Genomic DNA, 21,388 nt, shown 5'->3' with positions numbered 1-21,388 from the left:
TGGATCGCTCTGAGCTTGACTGGCTTGGCTTTAGAGATTTACTCATGTCTGCCAGATGCCAATCTGGGTCCACGTTTGTGTCTTTAGGAGCCTAAGAAGCTTGAATTAAGTTTTTTTGATTGATTAATGAGTGAGTTGATGTATTTACACCTAGTCTCGCTCTACAAAGGATTTGAGGCAGCTTTCAGGAGGTTTGCATGTGTTAAATAATGCATGAGGAGGAGATTATAAATGGAAACAGGAAGTTGAAATCCGGGCAAAGAAGACATAGGCACGCAGCCCTTGCAGACCTGTGTTCTTGTGCCTGGTGTGAATCAGGTTTCCGGGCTGAACTAAGAGAGGGATGATAGAAATTCGCACTTTCAAGTAAGAAGAAGAAATCTAGCTTCTGGGGAAGCAGAACTCTTCCAATCACTTAGATCCAAAAAGAATTTGGTTGGGGCACCCAAGTGGCTCAGTTGGTTGAGGGTCTGACTCTTGATTTAGGGTCAGGTCAACCCCCCAGGGTTCCAGGACCAAGCCCTACATTGGACTCCATGCTGAATGTGGAGCATGTGGAGATTCTCTCTCTCTCTCTCTCTCTCTCTCTCTCTCTCTCTCTTTCTCTCTCTTTCTCTCTCTCTCTCCAAAATAAAAAAAAAATTAAAGAATTTTGTCACCTGCAAAAGTCCTTTGACATGGGAACATCTCTATCCACCTGTTGCCATTTGCAAACAATATGCCATTTGCAAAAAATACGCTTGCTAAAAATAACGATAGCATTAGACTTTAAATCACGTTACCTTGTATTTGTCTCGCTTTTGCGGTTAAAATCGAGGGCTTTGGAGACAGTCTGGATCCCAACTTCATCTGTCTTCCTGTCTCCCTGAGTTACCTTGGCCAAGTTGCTTGACCTCTCTGTGCCTCAGTTCTCTTGTCTGTCAGATGGCACCTACTCAGTGGATTCTTGTAGAGATTAACTGTGGCCATGGATGTGACACTCAGTCTGGGGCCAGCAGGTGGTTGAGCTCGGTGAACTTGGTCAGAGTTGTTAGTGATAGACTTGGTTTAGAAGAACCAGTATTTCCTTACATGGAGTCCTTCTGTGCAGTTATCCGTAAGCCACTCTGTGTGTCGGGAGCCATGCTCAGTGTTAGGCCACAAGAGGGACCGTGTGATCCAGTCGTGCTCTCTGAGAATGACCTGTGCGGGGAGGGACAGTCTTTCTGGCCCCACGGGAAGGAACTGCAGAACCTCAGATGGACATCCAGCCAAGGTGGGTGGACAGAAGGGATCTGGACAGGAGGATTTTCAGAGGAGGAACGCGTGGGCCAAGGCTTGGGGTCCCCAGAAACCAGCTCAGTTACAGAGCAGGGACCAGAGGAAGGAAGCCCAAGATACGGGGATCAGAAAGGGAGAGATAATAACTCTGCAGCGATTCTGTTGTGGCTGGAGTCGAGGGTGAGTGGGAACCACTAGGGGCCAGGGTGAACAGTGGGGAACTTATCACCGGGCCTCTGCAAGACTTAGAAGCAGTAAAGTGGAACCATCATTTTACCTGTCTTTCCCTTTCCGAAAGTGGTCTGTGTTCTGTTTCCTGTCTAGGACACAGCATGATGGACACATTGGCTGTCGCCCTGCGGGTGGCTGAAGAGGCCATCGAGGAGGCAATTTCCAAAGCAGAAGCCTATGGGGACAGTCTGGTACGACGCCCTCCTCCTCCCTGGGGGGAGGTGCGGGTCAAGGTCCTGGCCGCCAGGACAAAGTATAGGTTGTCAGCAAACCGGCCTCATGGTGTCTGTCCTTGACTAGGGCCAGGCCCACCCTCCCTCTGCCTCTGTGGTCAGAACTCCCAAGAAAGTGATTGCCGGGTCCCCCGACCCACCCACAGCATGCGGCCCTTCTCTTCCCTCCCTCCGCAGGACAAGCAGAATGAGGCCAGTTACCTGCGGGACCACAAGGAGGAGCTGACGGACGAACTGGCCACGACCATCCTGCAGAAGGTAGGTGGACCCTGGCCTCCCGCACTGCAGTTCGTCACCCTGGCCCAGACCAGGGCCTCTGGCCGGCTGAGGCGCACCTGTGGGTACCATTGTTGCCTTGGGCGCCGTTTCTGTGCCTTGTCACTCCCCCCTCTTGTGCTCTGGGGGCCAGTGCAAAAGGATTTGCATTGCCCGGCAAAACGTAAGCAGAGGGGTCGAATGTGGTTGCCTTTGTGGATGGAGCTAGTGGGTGGGGAGCCAGGAACTCAGCACGGAGCAGGTTACTCACTGTCTTCCTGTTCCCTGGAGTGTGCTTCCCACGAGTGTGTGTGTGCACGCGCATGTGTGTGTATACGTGTGTCCTCTTCTCACATCTCTCAAGTAGTCTCTTGCTGAAGAAAACTTGCAGTCACCCCTGCTACCTCTATGCCCTAAACTGTCCCTTACATGGTGTGTCAGTTAATTACTGTTGAGAAGCCAGCCACCCCAAAACTCTGTGCCTCTGAGCAAGATTATTTCTGTGTTCCACAGGCAATTCTCTGACGCCACAGGGGTGTTCTTCAATTCAATTCAATTCAATTCAGTTCAGTTCAGTTCAATTCAGTTCCATTCAATTCTGACACTGCCAGATGAAGAGATACAGAGGGTAACAAGGCCTGTGTAGGAGGGGTGTGCAGACCTCCATGCCCTCTCCGCCCGCCACACTCACTCCCAGCACATCAGTGCATGCACCAGTCAGGTGCATAGAGTTCCTCCCTCGCCCCGAGGGAGGCTGAAGGTGGGGCTGAAAGTCCCATGGTTCACATGGTTGGCTTTTCTGGCCACCAGCCTCCATCTGTATAGTGGTGTGGCTCATCACCTCATTAGCCTAACGACGACGCTCCAAGCTTTGTGCCAGGAACCAGGGTCAAAGGCCACACATACGTTTTATCATACCACAGTCTCTTTCTCACGCGTGCATCTGCAGTGACCCCATCTCAAGCTATGGGTTGGGATCTAGTCCGTGCAATGTGTTCATTCTGGGGCCGGACTGAAGGCACTTCAGCTACACAGCCAGGACAGAAGCACAGGAGAGCAAGAGGAAGCAGTGGTGTGGACGAGGGCCCAGGCTCCGCCCTGACACCTGTCGCTACCCACTCCCTCCTCACCCGTCATTGGCCAAAGCAAGGCGCACAGTCAGCCACAGCCAAGGTGGGAAGTACATTCTCCCTGTCCTGGGAGGGATGAGGAGTCACACAACAAAGGACTGCACTCGGGGAGCGATGAGCACGTTCGGTCGTCCCTTTTGGTCACAAAATCCATGTCCCTTATGCCGTGCACACTCACTCCACCCAGAGACCCCCCAAGCGTCTCATCCCACCTACAGCTCAAAGTACGTTCAACCCAGATTCGGCTGCTTCTAAGCTGGAGACCTACGAACCAAGCAAACAAGTCACGGGTCGAACACACCCTGTGGGGGCACAGACAGCTGGTACAGGACTCTGGAGATGGGGGTACGCCTCCATCCGGCCCTGGTCTGCCCGAGGGTGTGGCACATCAGTTCATCACTCCCTCTGGCTCTCGGCCTCCCACTTTCTCATCCTGTCTGGTCTACAAAGACATCGAAGGATACACTCAGATCAGTGGCTCAGCCATTTTCTCAGCTGCTTCCTGCCTACAAGAGGTTGGGAGCCCAGACACCACTGTATAAATGGACTTATTATATCCAAATGGCTGTGCCCCACGTAGCAAGCAGTACAAACGAGCAGAAGCCTTCCCTGATGGCTCTTGGTACGTGCCCGCTTCACAGACTGCCAGCGCTTCCTAAAACCAGGATTTATAGCCAGAGACTCTGGGTTTGAGATGCAGCTCCAGTATTCATGAGCTCTATGGCCTTAACTGATAACTTAACCTCGCCGAGCCCGTTTCCTCATCTGTAAAATGGGAAGAGTTATAGAACATAGCCCTGAGAATTATTTCGATGATTAAATGAGGCAGACCATATACAGTGCCTGAAACAGCCTGGCACGTGCTGGCCCTTAATAAGTAGAAGTTGTCAGCATCACGAAAGGATTATTTATAAACCGCACAGTGCTGTAGAATGTTTAGGGCTGTACTTGTGTCGTTTTTACCCTAAGGCAGATCTGAAACAGGCTGGTATTCTGTTGAAACTAAGCCCTTAAATGTGGCTAAAAGAAAGTGGCTAAAAAAATCCCAGAGGTGGCCCCAGTTGCTCCACCCAGCACCCAAAGGCCTTGCCAGTAACTTGCCCCCTTGTGTCACCCACTTCCTCCCCAGATCATAAGAAAACAGAAGAACAAAGGCGAGCAGCAAATGGGAGAAGAGCCAGAGTGGTCACAGCCCCAGAGCTGCAGTGCAGAGGCCGCTGACGAGGGGACCGCAGCCCCCCTGGGAGGCCCCCGAGCTCCCTCCACCCTCTGGGTGAGTCCCAGGCCCCCCCTCCCATGCAGATGTCCTGCATCAGGCACAGGTCAGAGCCGTTGTCCCCATGGACGTGGGGCTGCCACGCCCAACCATCTGTAGTTGACTGGTGTGCCAAGGGTTCCTGAAGGGGGGACGGGGTGAGGAACAGAGAAAGTGTCGGGGGGGGGGGGGCCTGGGAGGGGACAGAGGGAGGAAACACAGTCGGGCTCCTAAGGAATATGGAGGCGGGTTTTTACACAGAGACCAATTTAGGAAGAACAAAGGTGTCAGTAAGCATGCTCTTCTGGAAAAAGTTGTACTGGCCCTGTGAAAAGAACACCTGTATGAGGGCCACGTGTGTCCTTACAACTTCCGCCCCTTGCCTTAGTGGGCCTGAGAGGTGACCGTGAGAAAATTGCCACCAAAGTGGCCACGGCCACATCTGGACACGGCTGGGAAGTCGGGAAGGAAGGGGCTCCGGCCTTTCTGCCTGTCACCTTGAAATTAAGCCAAGGGCCGAATCACAAGGCACGGTGGCCTTCCTGGGACCCAAGGGTCTGGGCCTGCTGATGTCTCTGGGGGAGCCACCAAGCCTGTAAAATCCTTCACTGGTTTAAGCGGCCCCACGAGGGACACGGGGGCTGCTGGGAAGGACGGAGGCTAAGGCTGCGGAGCCGGGCCTTCCGGGTGGAGATTCAGCCCGAAACACAGGGACTGGTTGGCAGGGCTCGTGTTCTAGAAGCTGTTGGCGCCCACGGACCTGGCAGGCGGAAGGGATGGGGCAACACACAGGCGCTGTGCCGAACTGGGCAGTCGGACGTGGGAAGAGCGATGCCAAGCCCGTAGCCTGCCCCTCCTTGGGGTCAAGGGTCGAGAAAAGGGCGTGCACACCAGCTGCGTGGTCGGCGTGCAACTCCGGAAGTGATGCTCCATGGCCTCACCACCACCAGATGCATGGGGGGTGACGAGAGGCACCTTGATGGCTTTGTCAGAGCTTTAACGTCATTGATTTATTGGCAGAACCTCCCCTTGCCAACATGCTGTCAGCTTGACTGCTGTTCGTTGTGTGTGCTCCTCCACAAAGTAAGTAGGAGACCCGATCCCAGCCCTCCGGGACTCAATCACCTGGTTGGCAAAGCAGGACCGGGATACGAGTCAGTCCACGGTGATAGGCACTCGGTTGAAAGGTTGAGACCAGAGGTGGATTTGGGGTTCAGAGAAGGGAGAGGCACACGACCTTCAAATAGCCTGTCATTCAGATGTTTTGCTAAGTGATCCCTGCCCTCGCGGGCTCAGGCTGCATGCACAGCATCACCCTGCTTTCCGGGGGTCTTTCTGAAGGAAACTCGAAGCGTCGGGTTTGGGGGTCTCCAGGAGGTGCAGATCTCCACAGCACCCCAGACCTGGCCACGAGCTGAGGGGTCAGAGGCAAGCCCAGGGGGCTTGGGCGCTCTGCCTCTGGCACTTCTGGGCATGAGAGTCTGGAGTTGCCCTTAACCGTGACCTTGAGCAGCTGTTTAGTAACTGTCTGTAAAATAGGGATGATAAGAGAAATACAAGGGGACAAACTCTAGTCATTGTCGTCAAGAGGAGCCAAGAAGATGGCAGGAACAGAGTACTGAGGCCGGTGAAAGCTTGGCTAGGGGGCCGGTCAGGGAAAGCCCTTCCTAGGAGGTCACCTGAGACTAAGGTTTGAGAGACTTGGGAGCAGTGAGAGGAAGAGCATTCCCACAGAAGGAACAGCATGCACGGAGGCTCAGAGCAGGAAGGAACTTAATGTGTTCAAGGAATAGACTAGAACAGTAACTAAATGAGACGTGGCAACTGGCCACTTTGCATGGAGATGGCATTCCCCAAATGATAGGTATTGTTCTTCTTCTTATCACCTTATTTCTACATTTCAGAACTGAGGCCACAGTATCATCAAGGGACCTCTGCGAGTTGTGAGCTGAACCCGCCGTGCTTTGGTCAGCTAGGGCAGCAGCTGTCAGTGGGTCACTGATCAGCCTGCTCCAACTCACAGTCCCCCCACCCCGTTCTCCCCCAGCCCAGCCCCTGCCTCGTGTCCTCCCGGGTGCCCTCTCCCCACCCCTCCCCCTGCAGCCAGAAGGCATCATCTTGCTTCTCTGCCGCTGTCTCAGCTCACCCACTGGATGCCTCTGGCCACTCACTGCATGTTGGGCCATCCTGTTTTTTCTTCATGGGAGGCCAGAAGCTCCCCTCCCCGACCCTGACCCTGTGCTGCTTCCCCAGGGCAGGGGAGAGACTCACTCCCCGGAAACACACTCCTCCAACGCTCCCTGGTCACGTCAGTTGCCCGCAGCTCTGCACAGTAACTAACGGATGCAGACAGACTTGGGAGTCATCATAGGAAATGTAACTAATAAATAGCAGTAATTGAGGGATTGTCGGACATCTGTAGGAATAGCATATGGCCAATAGTTTTCCCTAACGTAGGCTTTAAACTCACAGGGTGTTCCCACGTATTATTTCATTCGATTCACGCAAGAGCACCCGTTATAACCCCCATTTTACAGGGCGGTAAACTGAGGCCTACCTAGTCTGAGCCACTGGAATGAAGTTGGGGGAGGAGGCAGGACCAGAATCAAGGTCTCCTGGCTCCGAGCGTTTCCTCTGCTCTGCCCTGCTCCCGTCTCCTGGCTCATTGGATATGAACTGCCTGTTTCCCCGCCAGGTGTTCCGGGGGACCCCCCGTGTTCATAGCGCAGCCTAGAAATGATATTCCTGTCCCCTCACAGAGACTGGAGACACTCTGCGTGTCACCAGACACGTGGGACGGTGGGTGCTGGAATGAGCCAGAACTCAGCGGCCCCAGCTTTCCACAGCGGGGCCGCAAAGTGCTTCACGCACACCCCCCAATCAAGCACTGGCCGAAAGCAGCCCTGAAGCTTCCCGGGGGGACCCCCTGCGCAGCCCCTCGGCCAGCTGGAGAGACTCTAGTCCAGCTGGGACGCAGGCACGCGGCGGGCACAGGTCAGAGTCGCACGGGACGCCCGTTGCTACGTCAAAGCTTCTCAGGGGTCCTTTTCTCACCAGAAAGTCTGTCTTGCCCAACGCCTGACCTCTGCACAGCACAATTGTCATTTTGGCTCCCATATCAAGGCAGACAAAGCTGATGCATTTCTTACTTACTTTTCCTGAGGCAAATGGCAGAGTATGATTTGTTTCCAGATGTCGACATAGACCAAGGCCTAATGGAAGTCCTCTCGGATCGAGTACCTCTTGAATCTCTTTCATGCAGTGCTTTGGAAGCTGTGTCCACCTGACCCAGGGCTTGCATCCACCTGTGGGAGAGGGGGTGGGAGGGGGTCCTTGAGGCTGTAGTTTGGGAACACCCATAAAGGACATTGTTACACCTTCTTGCATAACACTTTAACCACCCAGGTCATAGGGCTTGGCAGGAGTGTGGGCACCTTACCGAGGGGATAAGATCACGAGCTGGCTGCTATCACTGACAATTTCATCTTTAATTTTGATGGGGGGTTTTTAAATTATTTTTAGTGTTTTACTTATTTTTCTGAGAGAGAGAGAGAGAGAGAGAGAGAGAGACAGAGTGCAAGAGGGGAAGAGGCAGAAAGCGAGGGAAACACAGAATCCGAAGCAGGCTCCAGGCTCCGAGCTGCCAGCCCGGAGCCCGACGCGGGGCTCGAACTCACGAACTGTGAGATCATGACTTAAGCGGAAGTTGGACGCTTCAGCGACTGAGCCACCCAGGGGCCCCATGAATTTTGATGTTTGATCAAAGAAGTCCTCTGCTGGCCTCTCCCTGTGAGTTGTGCCCATACTGTGATTTGCAATATGTAAACAGCATATTTTTGTCAACAACATCAGGCAGAGAGACATGAATGCTTCATCTTTCTCCAACCACACTGTACTCATGGGAGCGGCCCCAAACAGAGCAGCCTGAATCTGGAAGTGAAGGGAAATCGAGCATGCAGCCGGGTCCCTGGCACAGCCTGTTCCACGTAGCGGCCTCTAGCATGAGCCCCCGGTTGTCACTGGTCACGTATGTTCTGGCGTTGGGCCAGCTCAGCATCAGGCACGTGGCAGGGGTTTCTCGGATACAGGGCCGTGGCCACCTGATGGCAGGATGTTGATCTGTGGAGACTCAGTCATGGCCCGGCCTTGAGCGCTTCCCCTCTGGCTCCTGGGATACCCGTGAAGGAAGGAGAACATGTGGATTAAGGTCTCAGCAAAACGCTGTGATCCACACCCTCGAGAAAAACCATTTGTGGCTCCTGGTTTGGTTTAAAGACAGCAGTGTGATTAGAGCTTTGCAAAAACGTCTGGAAGGAGAGCCTGTGCCTTACCCAGCCCTCGGTGATAAGAACCCTTCGAGTCTTGATTAGCTGGCTGTTCAGAAAGGCATAAGCCAAGTGCTGGCTGTGCGGGGACAGAGAAGCCTGCATCCCTCCTCTGCCTGAGTTGCCGTCTCATTTGGCTGCAACCACATTAACAAACTAACAGGACAAGCTGGCCGGCCGAGGCCCCCAAGAGGGCCTGCAGGAAAGGGCAGGGCCCCTTCCGGTGCCCCTGACCCACCACTTTCCACCATGTTTCATGCCTTCCTCCCTCTGTCCCTGTCTCTGGCCTGTTGCCTTCCTCTCTTGCCTTCAGACTTCCATGTGACGCTACAGCTGGGGCTTAACCCCTGGATAGACCGCAGCCTGACTTCCCTTGGTCAGGACCCCAAGCCCTTTCCCTCTGACCGGCACCATGGCAGGGCCAGCCTGGGGCCTCAGGCGGTGACACACCCAGGGGACGAGGGTCAGTTTCTCCAAAGGCTTGCCCTTAAGGGCTAAGCTGGTGCTTTCTGCCTGCCCCTGGCCTGCACTTGGCCCCGCTCCCCTGCCGTGAAAGAGTCTGTGCCAGCACCACATCCGGAGTGAGAGCCTAAGGGGGACTTACCCTGGCCAAGGCCACCACATTGCACAGCCATTCACCTAGAACCCGGGCCGAGTGGCACCCCCTGGGTTGTGCAGCCTGGTGACTGCTGATGAGGCCGTGTGGGGAGGGGACAGCAGCGCATACGGGTCAAGGAGCAGGCACTCGTTTGCCCACCTCAGGGCTCTCTTACCCCTCACCATGAGGCAGGGATGCGGGTATTATTGAACCCATTTTATAGATAAGTAAACTGAGGCAAACGCTTTACCATAAACTGCCTGAGGTCCCACAGCCTGTGATTGGTGGGGCTGGGAGATGAACACCTTTCTCCTGTTCCAAAGCCTTTGATCTAGCTTCTTCCTCTATAGAATGAGATCAGCAGACTCAGTGACCTCCAAGTCCTGGGGCTGTGCTGTGGCCACAAGACCCAAGTGACCGTTGAAATTTAAATTAGTTAAAATGAAACAAAGCTTAAAACCCAGTTCTTCTGTCACACTGGCCACATTTCCAGTGCTCAGCAGCACCTCTGGCTGGCGGCTACAATATTGGGCAGCCCAGATGCAGAACATTTCCATCACTCCAGAAAGTGTTATTGCACAGCATTGGTCCAGGGTTTTAGAAAAAGAGGAAGTGATAAACAGAGGAAGAGATAACCAGAGGAAGTGATAAACAGGAAGAGATAAACAGAGGAGGTGATAAACAGAGGAGGTGATAAACAGGAAGTGATAAACAGAGGAAGAGATAAACAGAGGAAGTGATAAACAGCAGCGATAAATAGAGGAAGAGATAAACAGAGGAAGAGATAAACAGAGGAGGTGTTAAACAGAGGAAGTGATAAACAGGAAGAGATAAATAGATGAAGTGATAAACGGAGCGCATAAATGCAGAACTATGCCTGATCCCTGGCCAGAGCCTGGACATGAAGCAGTGGGCCAAGTCTTGGTTCTTGGGGACTTCGTGGAAGTTGGTCGTCCCCACCTCCCCACCTGCTGTTCCCACCCTGGATGCTCATCTGCGTCACCCGCCAGAGCCCCACTCCAGCGGTTCTGACTCATGGGGTCTGGCGTGGAGCCTGGGCCTCAGTGTACTTGACCCAGATCTGCCCAGGTGAGGCCAACAGGCTTAAGGACAGCCTCTTTCTATCCCAGGAGGGCTCCCTGACCTCCGGACCGTGGACGGCCCTGACCGTCTGCGTGGCCTCAGTGCCCCATTGACCTGGCCCCCGCTGGCTCAGGGAATAACTATGCAGAATCCCAGACAGTGCAGGCCCTGTGACTTTCGCTGATCTGCAAACACACTGAGCCCATCCCCAGGCAGACAGGAGCTCTCGTCCCTTCTCTTGAAAAAAGTTGACTGTGATTGTTCTCTTTTTAATTTCCTCCCTTATTGTGTGGTTCCCTGCCAGGAGGGGGGTCAGTGCCACCCAGCTTTCCAAGCCTTAAGGTGCAATATCCTAAAACTGCAGGGGTTGTAATTCATTTAAGGCCTGTCTCTTTGGGCGTGTATATACACAAAATTGCTTTAGTAATAATTTGATGATCCTACCGATAATAACGATGGCAACAGCAGGCGCCAGACTCTTAGGATGTGCCCGGTGACCAAGAGGCACCTCTCTGTCCCCTCTCTATTCCTCCCTATTCTTCTCAGCCTTTCCTCTTGTGTTTCGGTCCCTTCCTCCCTCATATTTGCTCTCTCCTTTGAGGGACTCCAGTATAGACCTAAAGTATTTCTCATTAGTTATGATTACCAGATTGAATTTAGTATCTATGCCTGACCCTAAAACTCCAAAGCAAAAGCTTGGTCTCAGTTGTTATTCATACAGGCGCCACTGTTGATCCCTTGGCCCCCAACGCCTGATACTAAAAACATTCTCTCCCTGTGGCGCGGCCTCCTTGAGAGCAAAGGCCACTGGGGAGCCATGGTCAGGGCCTCAGGGAGCCTGCCCCGTTGATAGTCCTAGCCACCATCGCAACAGCATACCCTTCCAAGGGCTGTGGGCAGCACACGATGCAAAGGAAGCTGTAACAGAGGTAACTCGTGGTCGTGCTGCGTGTTTCGCCCAGAGCAGCAGAGCCAGCTGGTTCAAGTGGCAAATCCCGCCAGGCTGGAGCATATTAGCCAGGAGCTCATTGTTCCCAGGCTTCCGGCACAGGCTCCACACAGCATGGAATAGCATCAGCCTGGAACCAGACAGACCCGAGCTCAGGCCCTGCCTCTGCCCTCTGACCAACGATGTGCTTGGGCAAATTAGTCCACCCCGGCCTCAGTTTCCTCGTGTTTGTTTCCTCGTTGTCTGGGCTAGGTGGCAGAGCTTAATAAACACTCTTGTTTTGACTGATACTCACCGAGTGCTTTTGAGGTGCCAGGCCTGACACTGATCCCTTTACATGAGGAAACTGAGGTGTGGAACAGCTGAGGTTCCACCCAGGATCCCACATAGCAGGAGGAGAAGCTGGCACAGACTCCCTGCCTAACATGCCCCATTAGTTGGTGCCTGAAGAGTTGAGGCAGGCCTGTTTCCACGCTCAGGTTCTCAAGTTCATCCCTGCGAGGCTTTGCTGGCTTTGCAAGCCTCATATTCCTGGACCGTCGATTCCACCAACCATTCTGGGCCCTCCTTGCAATGCACGTGCAGATGCTAACTCAGGTCAGCCCTTCCTGACATCACCAGCCCTGTTTCTTCCATGGACACTAGGGTGGGTAAGAGAAAGGAAAGGGAAGAGAAGCAGAGGTCATGGGTAGGAACGAAAGAGTGGGCACAAAGGTCCAGCCAAGGTAATGAGCAAGTAAATGACTCAAGTAATCCCATCACTTCCCAGGAGCCATAGAGGTTGAACTAACTGGTGACTAAAAGCATTATCGTGGCGCCATCTGCTGGACCACGTGCTTATTGCAATGAATTTGTGGCAAAACCAGATATGGGTCTCAGACCTGGGGTTTTTGCACCCTGGCTGGACACCTGGCCAGCAGCGTCCTGAGACCTGTAGAAGCCAGATCTTTGGGTCTTCTGTGACTGTCAGGATATAGTTCTCTTCTAGTGTGAAAGAGCAGCTTGCCTGAAATAGATTATAAAAGTCTGGTGTCCCCAACTCTCATGAAGAACACAGATTCCATCTTCCATGTTGGACCCAAAGGCCCTTTTCATTTCTTGGGTTTGGCTTTTGTAGGTGGGGGAGCATTTTTGAACCATAGAAATGGACCCAAGCCACCTCTTAAAGACACATACGGACATAGATAAAATACCATGCGAACCACCGTAAAATGCAACATTAAATATCGTTTTTGTCATGATGTAAACATGTATTCAGTGGTTTATAGTTGAGAAGCTTGCAAATATAAAAAAGGAAGAGAAGGGCATATAAAATTGCTCATTGTGGCCTTGGCGGTAGATCATCAGCTCCTTTAGCGCCAGACCTCCGTCTTACATCCTGTAAATTCAGTCACAGACGTGTAACCAACCATCACATCCAAAAGACCATCTCTGCCTTCAAGGAGCTCACAATCTTTGGCAGAACTGACATGTCGTAATAATGACTGCATCAGAGTATGGAAAGCTCTGTGCAATGACACAGAAGGGCGGTCTTCTTGCCAGACCTTGGAGGCATGAGTGGTCAGGGGTGTAGGCCCTGAATACACAGGAGTTTGCCATAGAAGGATTTGGTCCTTCATTTTTTTTTAATGTTTATGTTTGAGAAAGAGAGGAAAGCACAAATAGGGGAGGGGCAGAGAGAGAGGGAGACTGAGGGTCTGAAGCGGGCCCTGCACTGAGAGTGGAGAGCCCGACGCGGGGCTCGAACCCACAAACTGTGAGATCATGACCTGAGCCGCAGACACTCAGCCTGCTGAGCCACCCGGGTGCCCCTGTCCTTCATTTCTGGGAACTTCACTGGACCATCAGCCTTGATCTCTGTTCTCTCTGGTAGCTGATCATCATCTGCCAAGGATCTAGCAAAATCAGAGATGGCTCCCTGGCTACCCATCTCCATGAAAACCTTGGTTGTTGTCAAGCGTCAGAACTGTTGACACATTTACTGTGTGCAGGACAAGGCTAAGTTTCCACATCTCCCAGGGAATTCAGTCATCTGGCCAAGGTGTCGTAGCAGAGGCTGTGGTGGAGCCCGGGTACGACTGAGTCCTTACCTGGCTCCAACCACCGCAGGGCCCTGCTCACCACTCTCCCAACATGCTCTCCTTTTTCTCCTATTCTTAGCACCTGTGGTGGAGGGTGGACCTTACCAAGAGCAGCCTTTCTCCCTGGAAGGGAAGGCAAGGGGGGCTGTTGGCGCTGAGGTCTGCCAGCAGGGGGAGACAGACTGCCCAGGGGCCGGCATTAGAGCTCAGCGCCTTGTTTTCCCGTGGGAGTCACAGAGGCTTGGAGTGGCTCTGTCCTTTCCCTCCTCACTTGATCAACACGAAAAGAGCAAAATCAATCACCAGGGAGGGATAATCCCTTGATGAAATGACAAAGGGAAAAATTGGCCTCTTTCTGTTTGATGAAGCTCTTTAAATACAGAGAACAAACAGGGGCTGTGGGGGGTGGGGGAGGGGGAGACGGGTGACGGGCATTGAGGAGGGCACTTGCTGGGTTGAGCACTGGGTGTTGTAGGTAAGCGATGAACCACGGGAATCTACCCCCGAGACCAAAAGCACACCGTATACAGTGTGTGTTAGCTAACTTGACGATAAATTATATATATAATAATTAATTTATATATATTAATATATATATGTACAATTAATATATAATAATAAATTAATATATGTAATTAATATATAATATATACATATAATTCTTTGTAACATCCGTAACATATATATGTTTGTGTATATGTCGTAACATATACATGTGATACAATTCAAACGTGTTTCCCCCTCACCACTTCTTAGGTAACTGTCTTTTCCCTGCTGGGTGGGAACATGTTGCAATAGTTGTAGGTTTGTGGACGGCCACACTCGGCTTACTTCGCCGTCGTAGCATTTTCATGGTGCTAGATCTATCTGTGCTGCAGGAACTCTCGGGTTTGGAGGTCTTCAGGGGGAAGATGCTTTCCTTTTCCGGCACAGTTGGCCTCAGAAGTGTTGCTGCATAAAAGGAGCCTTACGACACAGGCTCTGTCGGAGGCCGCTGCATCTCTGACACTTTCCGGAAGGCCTGGCCAGCTTGCGGTGCAGCAAACAGGGCACCGTTCCTGTCGTTATACAGCATTGTGCACTGGTTCGCAGCTTTTAAGCCTCAGCACAGGAAAAGCCATCCTGCCTTCTCCACGTCGTATCGTCTGCCAGAAAGCGCAAGGCTTTCCTCCCGGTGACTCTCGCTCAGCTCACCCTTTTCCCCTCTTGTCTCTCCTCAGCGATCCCAGTCTGCATTCTCACTCACCAGAGAAGATGCCCCGAGGACCCCTTCGCTGGAGGCTATGTCAAGGCCGCCCAGGGGCCAGGACCAGCCACCGAGGGAGGAGGCGGCCTTGCCCGTCTGGAAGAGCGTGGACAGGCTGGATGACACAAGTAACTGTTTTAAGCAGCATCTGGTTGGTCTGTGGGTCTCCAGCGTGCTGTCTGGGGGCTTCTTGGCTGTTGAGTGGCCCCCTCCATCAGCCCGAGTTGGTGTGTGCCCCCTGGGGGCCGCTGAGCCACCAAGTCACGAGGCCTCTAGCCCGGTACATGCTTGTAATGTGGTCGTGTTCCCCACTGGGCAGGTTCCTGCCGAGACCCACGGGCCAGCGGGGGGTTCCTGGGCCAGTGTGCTATGGTCCTTGGCTGCACGGTCTCACTCCAGCCTCCTGTTCCACGTGGGCCAGGAGAATATGTCTCAGGCAGGCCAAAAAGGCTAATCCCACCTGGCAGGGCATTTCAGCGTTCAGAAGGATTTGGGTCCCAGCGTGGGTTGGTTTGAAGAGAGTCCTTTTTAAAACCCGACATACTAGTCGGCGTAGCACTCTCTACTGTCCCAAAGGAACCAAACATTTAGGCGGCTCAACACAATAGTTTAATTTCTCACCACACACCGGTGCAGTGCCTCGAACGGGCCTTCAGAGGCCAGAGGCGGCTCCTGCTTTGTGGCTATGCTGTGCCCTGTGGCCTCTGACTCTTCCGCCGGGTCCTTCACCTCGGCCAGCAGTTAGAGGAAGAGAGAATGGAGAAGTCAGTGCACCTGCTCCCTACCCGCCTCAGCAGGGAAATGGCCCAATGGCCCGCACCACTTTCACTCCCAGACCGCAGGCTAGGACTGGTCACACAGCCCCACGTTGATGCAGAGGGCCTGGCAGACACAGTCCTGGCGTTGCAAACACATTCCGGCCACACAGCTGGGCCGTGAGAGGGGCTTTCGTGGCCAGCTGTCATCCCCACCACACCTGAGAATGGCATGCTCCCCATTCTTCCTGCTCCTGCTTCCGGAAGGCCCTGTCTCTGCATAGAGCCCCTGAACTCACCTCTCCAGAGACCCGACATCCACAACACGCGGTCCCTTGTAAACCTGTCCAGTCACGTAACCCTTCCCAATGAGTAGGCTCGAAGTAGCCTGTCGCTTTCCCAGAGTCGCACCTCAGGAGGCCGTGAGGGGGCTGGAACCACGTGGGTAACGGCCGAGGACCATGGAGCGGCCTGGCCAGGCCACCTCGGTCTCCCCGGCCCGTGACTGACTGTCCACGTCAAAATGCTCACTCCACCCTGGCCCAGGCCTGTTCTTTCCTCACCTAGATACACGTAATGAGAGCTAGGACCACTGTCCTCACAGGAAGAAACCACAAAAGGGTCCTCAGCTCCCAGTATATGTCAGCTCTCCCTCCCCTTTTCTGAACAACACCACAAAACCTCGCAGCAAAACATTCGTCTTAGAAACATGCTTTTAAAGATGGCGCTATCATTGCTGCTCTCTAAGGGAAAAGACTGAACTAACAGCTTTTGAAGCAAATTCCGATGTTCCATGTTCTCCCAGGGCAAAGAATGGCCAATGCACTGTTTACTACAGTCGTTCTAAAACTTTTTTCCAAACAGGTCACTTCCATGCGTCCCATGTAGTAGAACCCATCGGGAGAACCTGCAGGGATTCGGTGAAACTCATGAAATGGTCTTTATGTATATGGTTTGGGGCTTTGTTTTGTAATTGGCATTCTTCCATTTAAATTTTTTTTTTAATGTTTATTTATTTTTGAGAGGGAGAGAGACGGAGTGTGAGCGAGGGAGGGGCAGAGAGAGAGAGAGAGAGAGGGAGACAGAATCTGAAGCAGGCTCCAGGTCCGGAGCTGTCAGCCCAGAGCCTGACGCGGGGCTCGAACTCACAAACTGAAGTCGGATGCTCAACCGACTGAGCCACCCAGGCGCCCCACATTCTTCCATTTTAAATGAGCTTTACTTTGCCTTCCTCCTGCTGTTCATTCATTCAGATTCTTTCTTTTTTTCTCTCGTTAGCTCCCACCAGAGACTGAAAGTCCCCACAGAGAAGGGACTGTAAAAGTTCCCCAAGGCATATGATAGATCGTCAATAAACAATAAACAATAATAACTAACTTTTAAAAATACTCTACGACGTACAGGGTTCATCTGCAGGCACTATTTTATTCATTCCTCCAGGGTCATTATCTTGTGAGGGGCAGTGAGGGTGAACGAGTTTGAGATCCCACAGCTAGTGTGGCTAAACCCAAACATCGTGGCCCCAGCTTGCGGGCTCTTTCAACCACTGCATGATAATAAGTGCATCCCAACTCCATAAAAGCAAACCAATAAACAACAGCAGCGACAAAGAGCCTTTCAGAATCCATGCTTAACACACTGATACATTTAGAAGAGATTATAAAAACGTCTGACAAACACTCCAATTCATGAAATAGTTCCCTGCTGAATTATGAACATTCCAAATAAATTTGGAAAGGATTTTAATTTTCAAAATGTGATTTTTTAACCTAATTTTCTGTAAAATAAAGCACCCATATTATAATTCACCAGTTGTATATAAACAAAATTTAGGGGTGCCGGGTAGCTCCGTCGGTTAAGCGTCTGACTTCAGCTCAGGGCATGATCTCATGGTTCATGAGTTCAAGCCCCGTGTGGGGCTTTGTGCTGACAGCTTGGAGCCTGGAGCCTGCTTCGGATTCTGTCTCCCTCTCTCTCTGCCCCTCCTCTGCTCATGCGCTCTCTCTCTCTCTCTCTCTCTCTCAAAAATAAACATTAAAAAATTTTAAATATATATATAATTTAGTTCAACAATATCACACACAAAAGATTTCATACTCAAAAGCTCCATGCATCCCTCAGGATGGAGATTTAAAATTACAAACATATAAAGCCCTTGTGCAAAAAACTGCAGGGTGTTTTGAGGATTGCTTGGCCTTGCTAAGGTCTCCAGGCCAACCCCAGAGGTGCTGAGGGATGTCTGATATGTTTAGCAGGAAGCAGATTATACCCAGGGCCCTTGCCCCATGTCAGCGGAGCAGAAATGGAGACCAGCGGAGACCCAGAGGTGGAGAGCATCTTGGGTTAATGTCCACTGGGCTATTTTCAGCACTTCTGTGTATGCCTCAGGGGAAAGGTCGCTTCCAGAGCCTGCTAATTCACGGTCAGGGTCAGCCGTAGGGACGCTGTGGGCTGAGTAAACCAAAGCAGATCCACTTGGGGCCTTGGCAGGGCTGACCGCAGTCCGTGGATGTCTCCCAAAACACATCTTCCCCTTACAGACCTTGGCTGCGTGCACAGCATGTGCTCGGTGCTGGAACATTGCAGTCAGGGGACAGCCCCTGCTCTTGAGCCGTTGTCTGCACCGTCGTGAAAGAGGATGTGGAAAGAGGAGAGAACGGAGGGACGCAGGGTCCCCAGTGCATATTCCCGGAGGACTGAGAGCATGTGGTATTGGAGCCCAGGCGCAGCCTTGAGCTGTTCCAGCCAGGAAGCTAGACAGCGAGGTTTCCATCGGGTCGGGCATTCAGGGAGCCAGCTCTGTTTTTGCGGAGATAGAAGTCGGTCAACTTCTAGCTTCCGCAGAGGCCCGTGGTAGATGGGACCATAAAAGGTGGAAGAGAGGAGCCAGCAGCGGGCTGAATCCCTGCCCGCCCTGGGGTGGGTGTTGAAGGCAGATGCGTGACCGCAGAGAAAACACAGTCCGCCCTGGAGCCAGGCAGGAGCGGCCTTCTCAGGGCCTTTCTCTTTTTGGCTTCCTCCCACGGCCCCAGACAGCCTTGCATCGAGAGTTCGGCCTCGTCCCTGCAGCCTGTGGGTGTCCGTGTTCACTAACAAGTAGTCTTTATGAGCCCAGGACAGGTTCCAGAAATGCTCAGGGACTGGAGGTAGAGCGGCAAAGAAGACCCAAGCTGTGGTCAGGGTGGCGGCGGGCCAGGGGTGATGGGGGTGGACAGCCAAGGAAGTAAGCTGTAGTGTAGTTTAAGGGTTTAAAAGTGAAAGCTTCCTGGAAGAGCCCAGAGAGCAGAGGGGCCAGTCTGCCCAGGAAGCAGCCGGTGAGTTGGGCCTCCAAAGACCACCCAGAAGGCAGACAGGGTGACCGATTGTAAGGCCCCAGGGCCACACCTCTCCCCTCGGAGTGAACGCTCCCCGCGGCCAAGGCGGAGTCTGCTTTGCGTCGTGGGGGTGTCTCTGTTGGCAGACTGTAATGTGAAGACTTGAGGACCTGTGGTTTATTTGGAGGTGAGCCCAGGAGACACAGAGAGGGGAGGGGACAGGAGACAGGAAGGGAAGGCAGGCAAATGACTCATTAAACAGGACGGCTGTTCGTCCCCACTGGGGAACTCAGTTCGTCCCCACTGGGGAACTCTTAAGAGCCAGCATAGAATACTGTCCTGCGCAACAGACAGGGGAGTGGGGAGACTTATCCACCGGCTTCCCCTGTCATTCGTTGAGGGCTGCATCCAGGGGGCTGGGATCGCCCCCCGCCCCTGGGGCAGCCCAGCAGTCTCTGGTAAACAGAGCACACCTCAGGCAAAGAATCACAAGTGCTGGCAGTTGGGAGCCCAGAGGATATATATATCCTGAAATGATCCACAACGTCTGCTGCAGAGAAAATCAATATTGCCACTTACTGGCCATTCATAGCCTCACTGAGAGAGAACCCGGGCATTTCTGGAGAAACCCAGGTGGGATCTTTGGTCCCTGCCTTCCACACCAGCTGACTGATGCTATTGGGATGTGGCATTGGGAAAATGCCAGCAAAATAGAGACCTTTTTTCCCAGAAGAAGACCTCCATTACCACCATGGCAGGTGGAGCCCATAACAGGTAAATGATAATAACACCCTCACTGGCCTCTCTTCTGAATGTTTCCATGGCCAGTGAGGGCAGTGTTGCTGTGGTCCGGAATAGCAACTATGGGGTAGATGGATACATATACACATGTATGGAGTTCGTGGTGCTGCCCTGTGACGTCAGATAAAAATAATGATAGTATAAGCCCATTCAACAGGTAGAAGATAAAAAAGGCTGAGGGGTAGCGGATAGTATGATCGATGCTTTACACAGGTTGTCTCGTAATAATCCTCTGACCGCCACGGAGGGCACACTGTCTCCATTTTCAGGTCAGGGAACTGGCACAGGAGGTGCTCTCTGACAAGGTCGCCTGCCAGGAATCCCAGTAACTGGGGCTCAGCCCTGGATCTGCCTGAACCCACAGTCCCCGTTCTTCACCCTGCCCTAAAGCAGCCCAGGTATGGGCGAGGGGAAGAGTGCTATTATGACCGTCCCCTGCTCTGAACAGGCACATGTAACACCCTTGATGGGTGTCCCCTCATTTAAACCCCACACCCAACCAGGGGGGTATTAGCTGTACCAAGGCTGAGAGGCTCTCAGAGCTTTCTGCCCAGGCCCCCTGACTCCACAGCGTCTGCCCTCCCCTCTACACAAGCTGGCTGTGGGGCAGAGCAGGCTGGAGAGGTCAGAGATGCAGCCCCAGCCGCGGGGGCCTTGTCCTGGGTGGGGAGAGGGCGCGGTCATGCGCGTGATCTACCGGAACACGGATGGGGTCATGGAATGAGCCCGACAGGCTATCACACCAGGAGGACTCGGGGAAGGAGGAGGCCACATCTGGGCAGGGGGAGAAGCAAGTGCTCTAGGAAAAGGGGGGCCTAGGACGTGAGGCCTTTGAGGGGTCACCAGAGCTCTGCCACATGGAGATGTGCGGAGGGACCCCAAAGATAGCGGAACCAGCCAGAGAAAGGCAGGACCCAGGCCCTCAGGCTTCCGGGAGGGCTGTACTCCAATCAGCCGCCACCGGGCTCAGAATGTAGAAGGCCTGTGTTCTGACTCCCGGCGAAAAAAGGGAACTCAGGTGTCCTGCCAGCCTGGGCGGCTAAATTAGAACTCGGTCTCTGAGCTGAGAAGAATGTCCAGCCAACATCTGAATGCCCTTCAGGCTGTGGTTCTAAAGCAGGGTCCTGGCCAGGGCAGTCCTCCGTGGACAACACCGTGAAATACTGATAACCTTCATTTCATTACGTGAGACAGTAATCATCTAATGGGTAAAAATGAATCTGTGTTTGAAGTGGCATGTGACGGGACTCTGCCCCCGTGTCCCAGCACAGCAGTGCTGTGGCCCTGTAGGCCTCAAGCCCAGGAGCTGGTGTCCACACACAAGTTAGTCCCCAAAGCCCCAGGATCCTCATCACCCAACCTCCAGGGGGTCCTGTAAGGCTCCTCATAAAGGAAACAGCTTCTGGTGGCAGTTGCCGTGCCCAAGGCCGGTGAGCTCTGCCAGGTACTCAGGGCTGAGAAGGACCGGTACATGGTCCCCAGGCACATGGGCAGGACACGTCGTCCTTTTAGGCTTCGGCAAAAATAAGACAAGGCAACTTTCACCCCCTGGCATGCAGATCAACCCTCGGGGCCCCAGTCAGCAGCCATCACAGATGCAAAACTGAGCCTAGCTGAGGGCCAATCCAGACCATGACCCTGAACTGAGGACCTCTCCAGCCTCACAGCTGACCAAGGGTTTCCACAGCACAGGCTATAAGGCAGGGCTGCTTTGGCCTTGGGTAGAGAGGCCCCTCATCCCGACTCGGCCTGTTATGGGCTCTGGGACCTTTGACAAGTTACGTAGCCTTGCCTACCTTTGTTCCCCCATCTGCAAGGTAGGATTGGGGATACCAAGTGCTTTCTCCCTCAGATCCTTTTCAGAATGGGGCA

General features: G+C 53.1%; 1 protein-coding gene across 8 annotated transcripts in view; it reads left to right on the top strand.

The window, feature by feature from the left end:
* The window catches only part of MYRIP (myosin VIIA and Rab interacting protein), a 366,936-nt gene that overhangs the window by 276,780 nt on the left and 68,768 nt on the right, over positions 1–21,388 (top strand). For all 8 annotated transcript variants that reach the window (XM_053221635.1, XM_053221639.1, XM_027040749.2 and 5 more), the window contains 4 exons: positions 1,585–1,682; positions 1,902–1,982; positions 4,239–4,382; positions 14,621–14,774. In XM_053221635.1, coding sequence (XP_053077610.1) covers positions 1,585–1,682; positions 1,902–1,982; positions 4,239–4,382; positions 14,621–14,774 — 477 coding nt within the window. The remainder of the gene's footprint in view (positions 1–1,584; positions 1,683–1,901; positions 1,983–4,238; positions 4,383–14,620; positions 14,775–21,388) is intronic.

Source organism: Acinonyx jubatus, chromosome C2 (genome assembly GCF_027475565.1).
Source record: "Acinonyx jubatus isolate Ajub_Pintada_27869175 chromosome C2, VMU_Ajub_asm_v1.0, whole genome shotgun sequence".
NCBI classification, from domain to species: Eukaryota; Metazoa; Chordata; class Mammalia; order Carnivora; family Felidae; genus Acinonyx; species Acinonyx jubatus.
The sequence above is the reverse complement of the archived record's forward strand: the minus strand, read 5'-3'. Positions and strand labels throughout refer to the sequence as shown.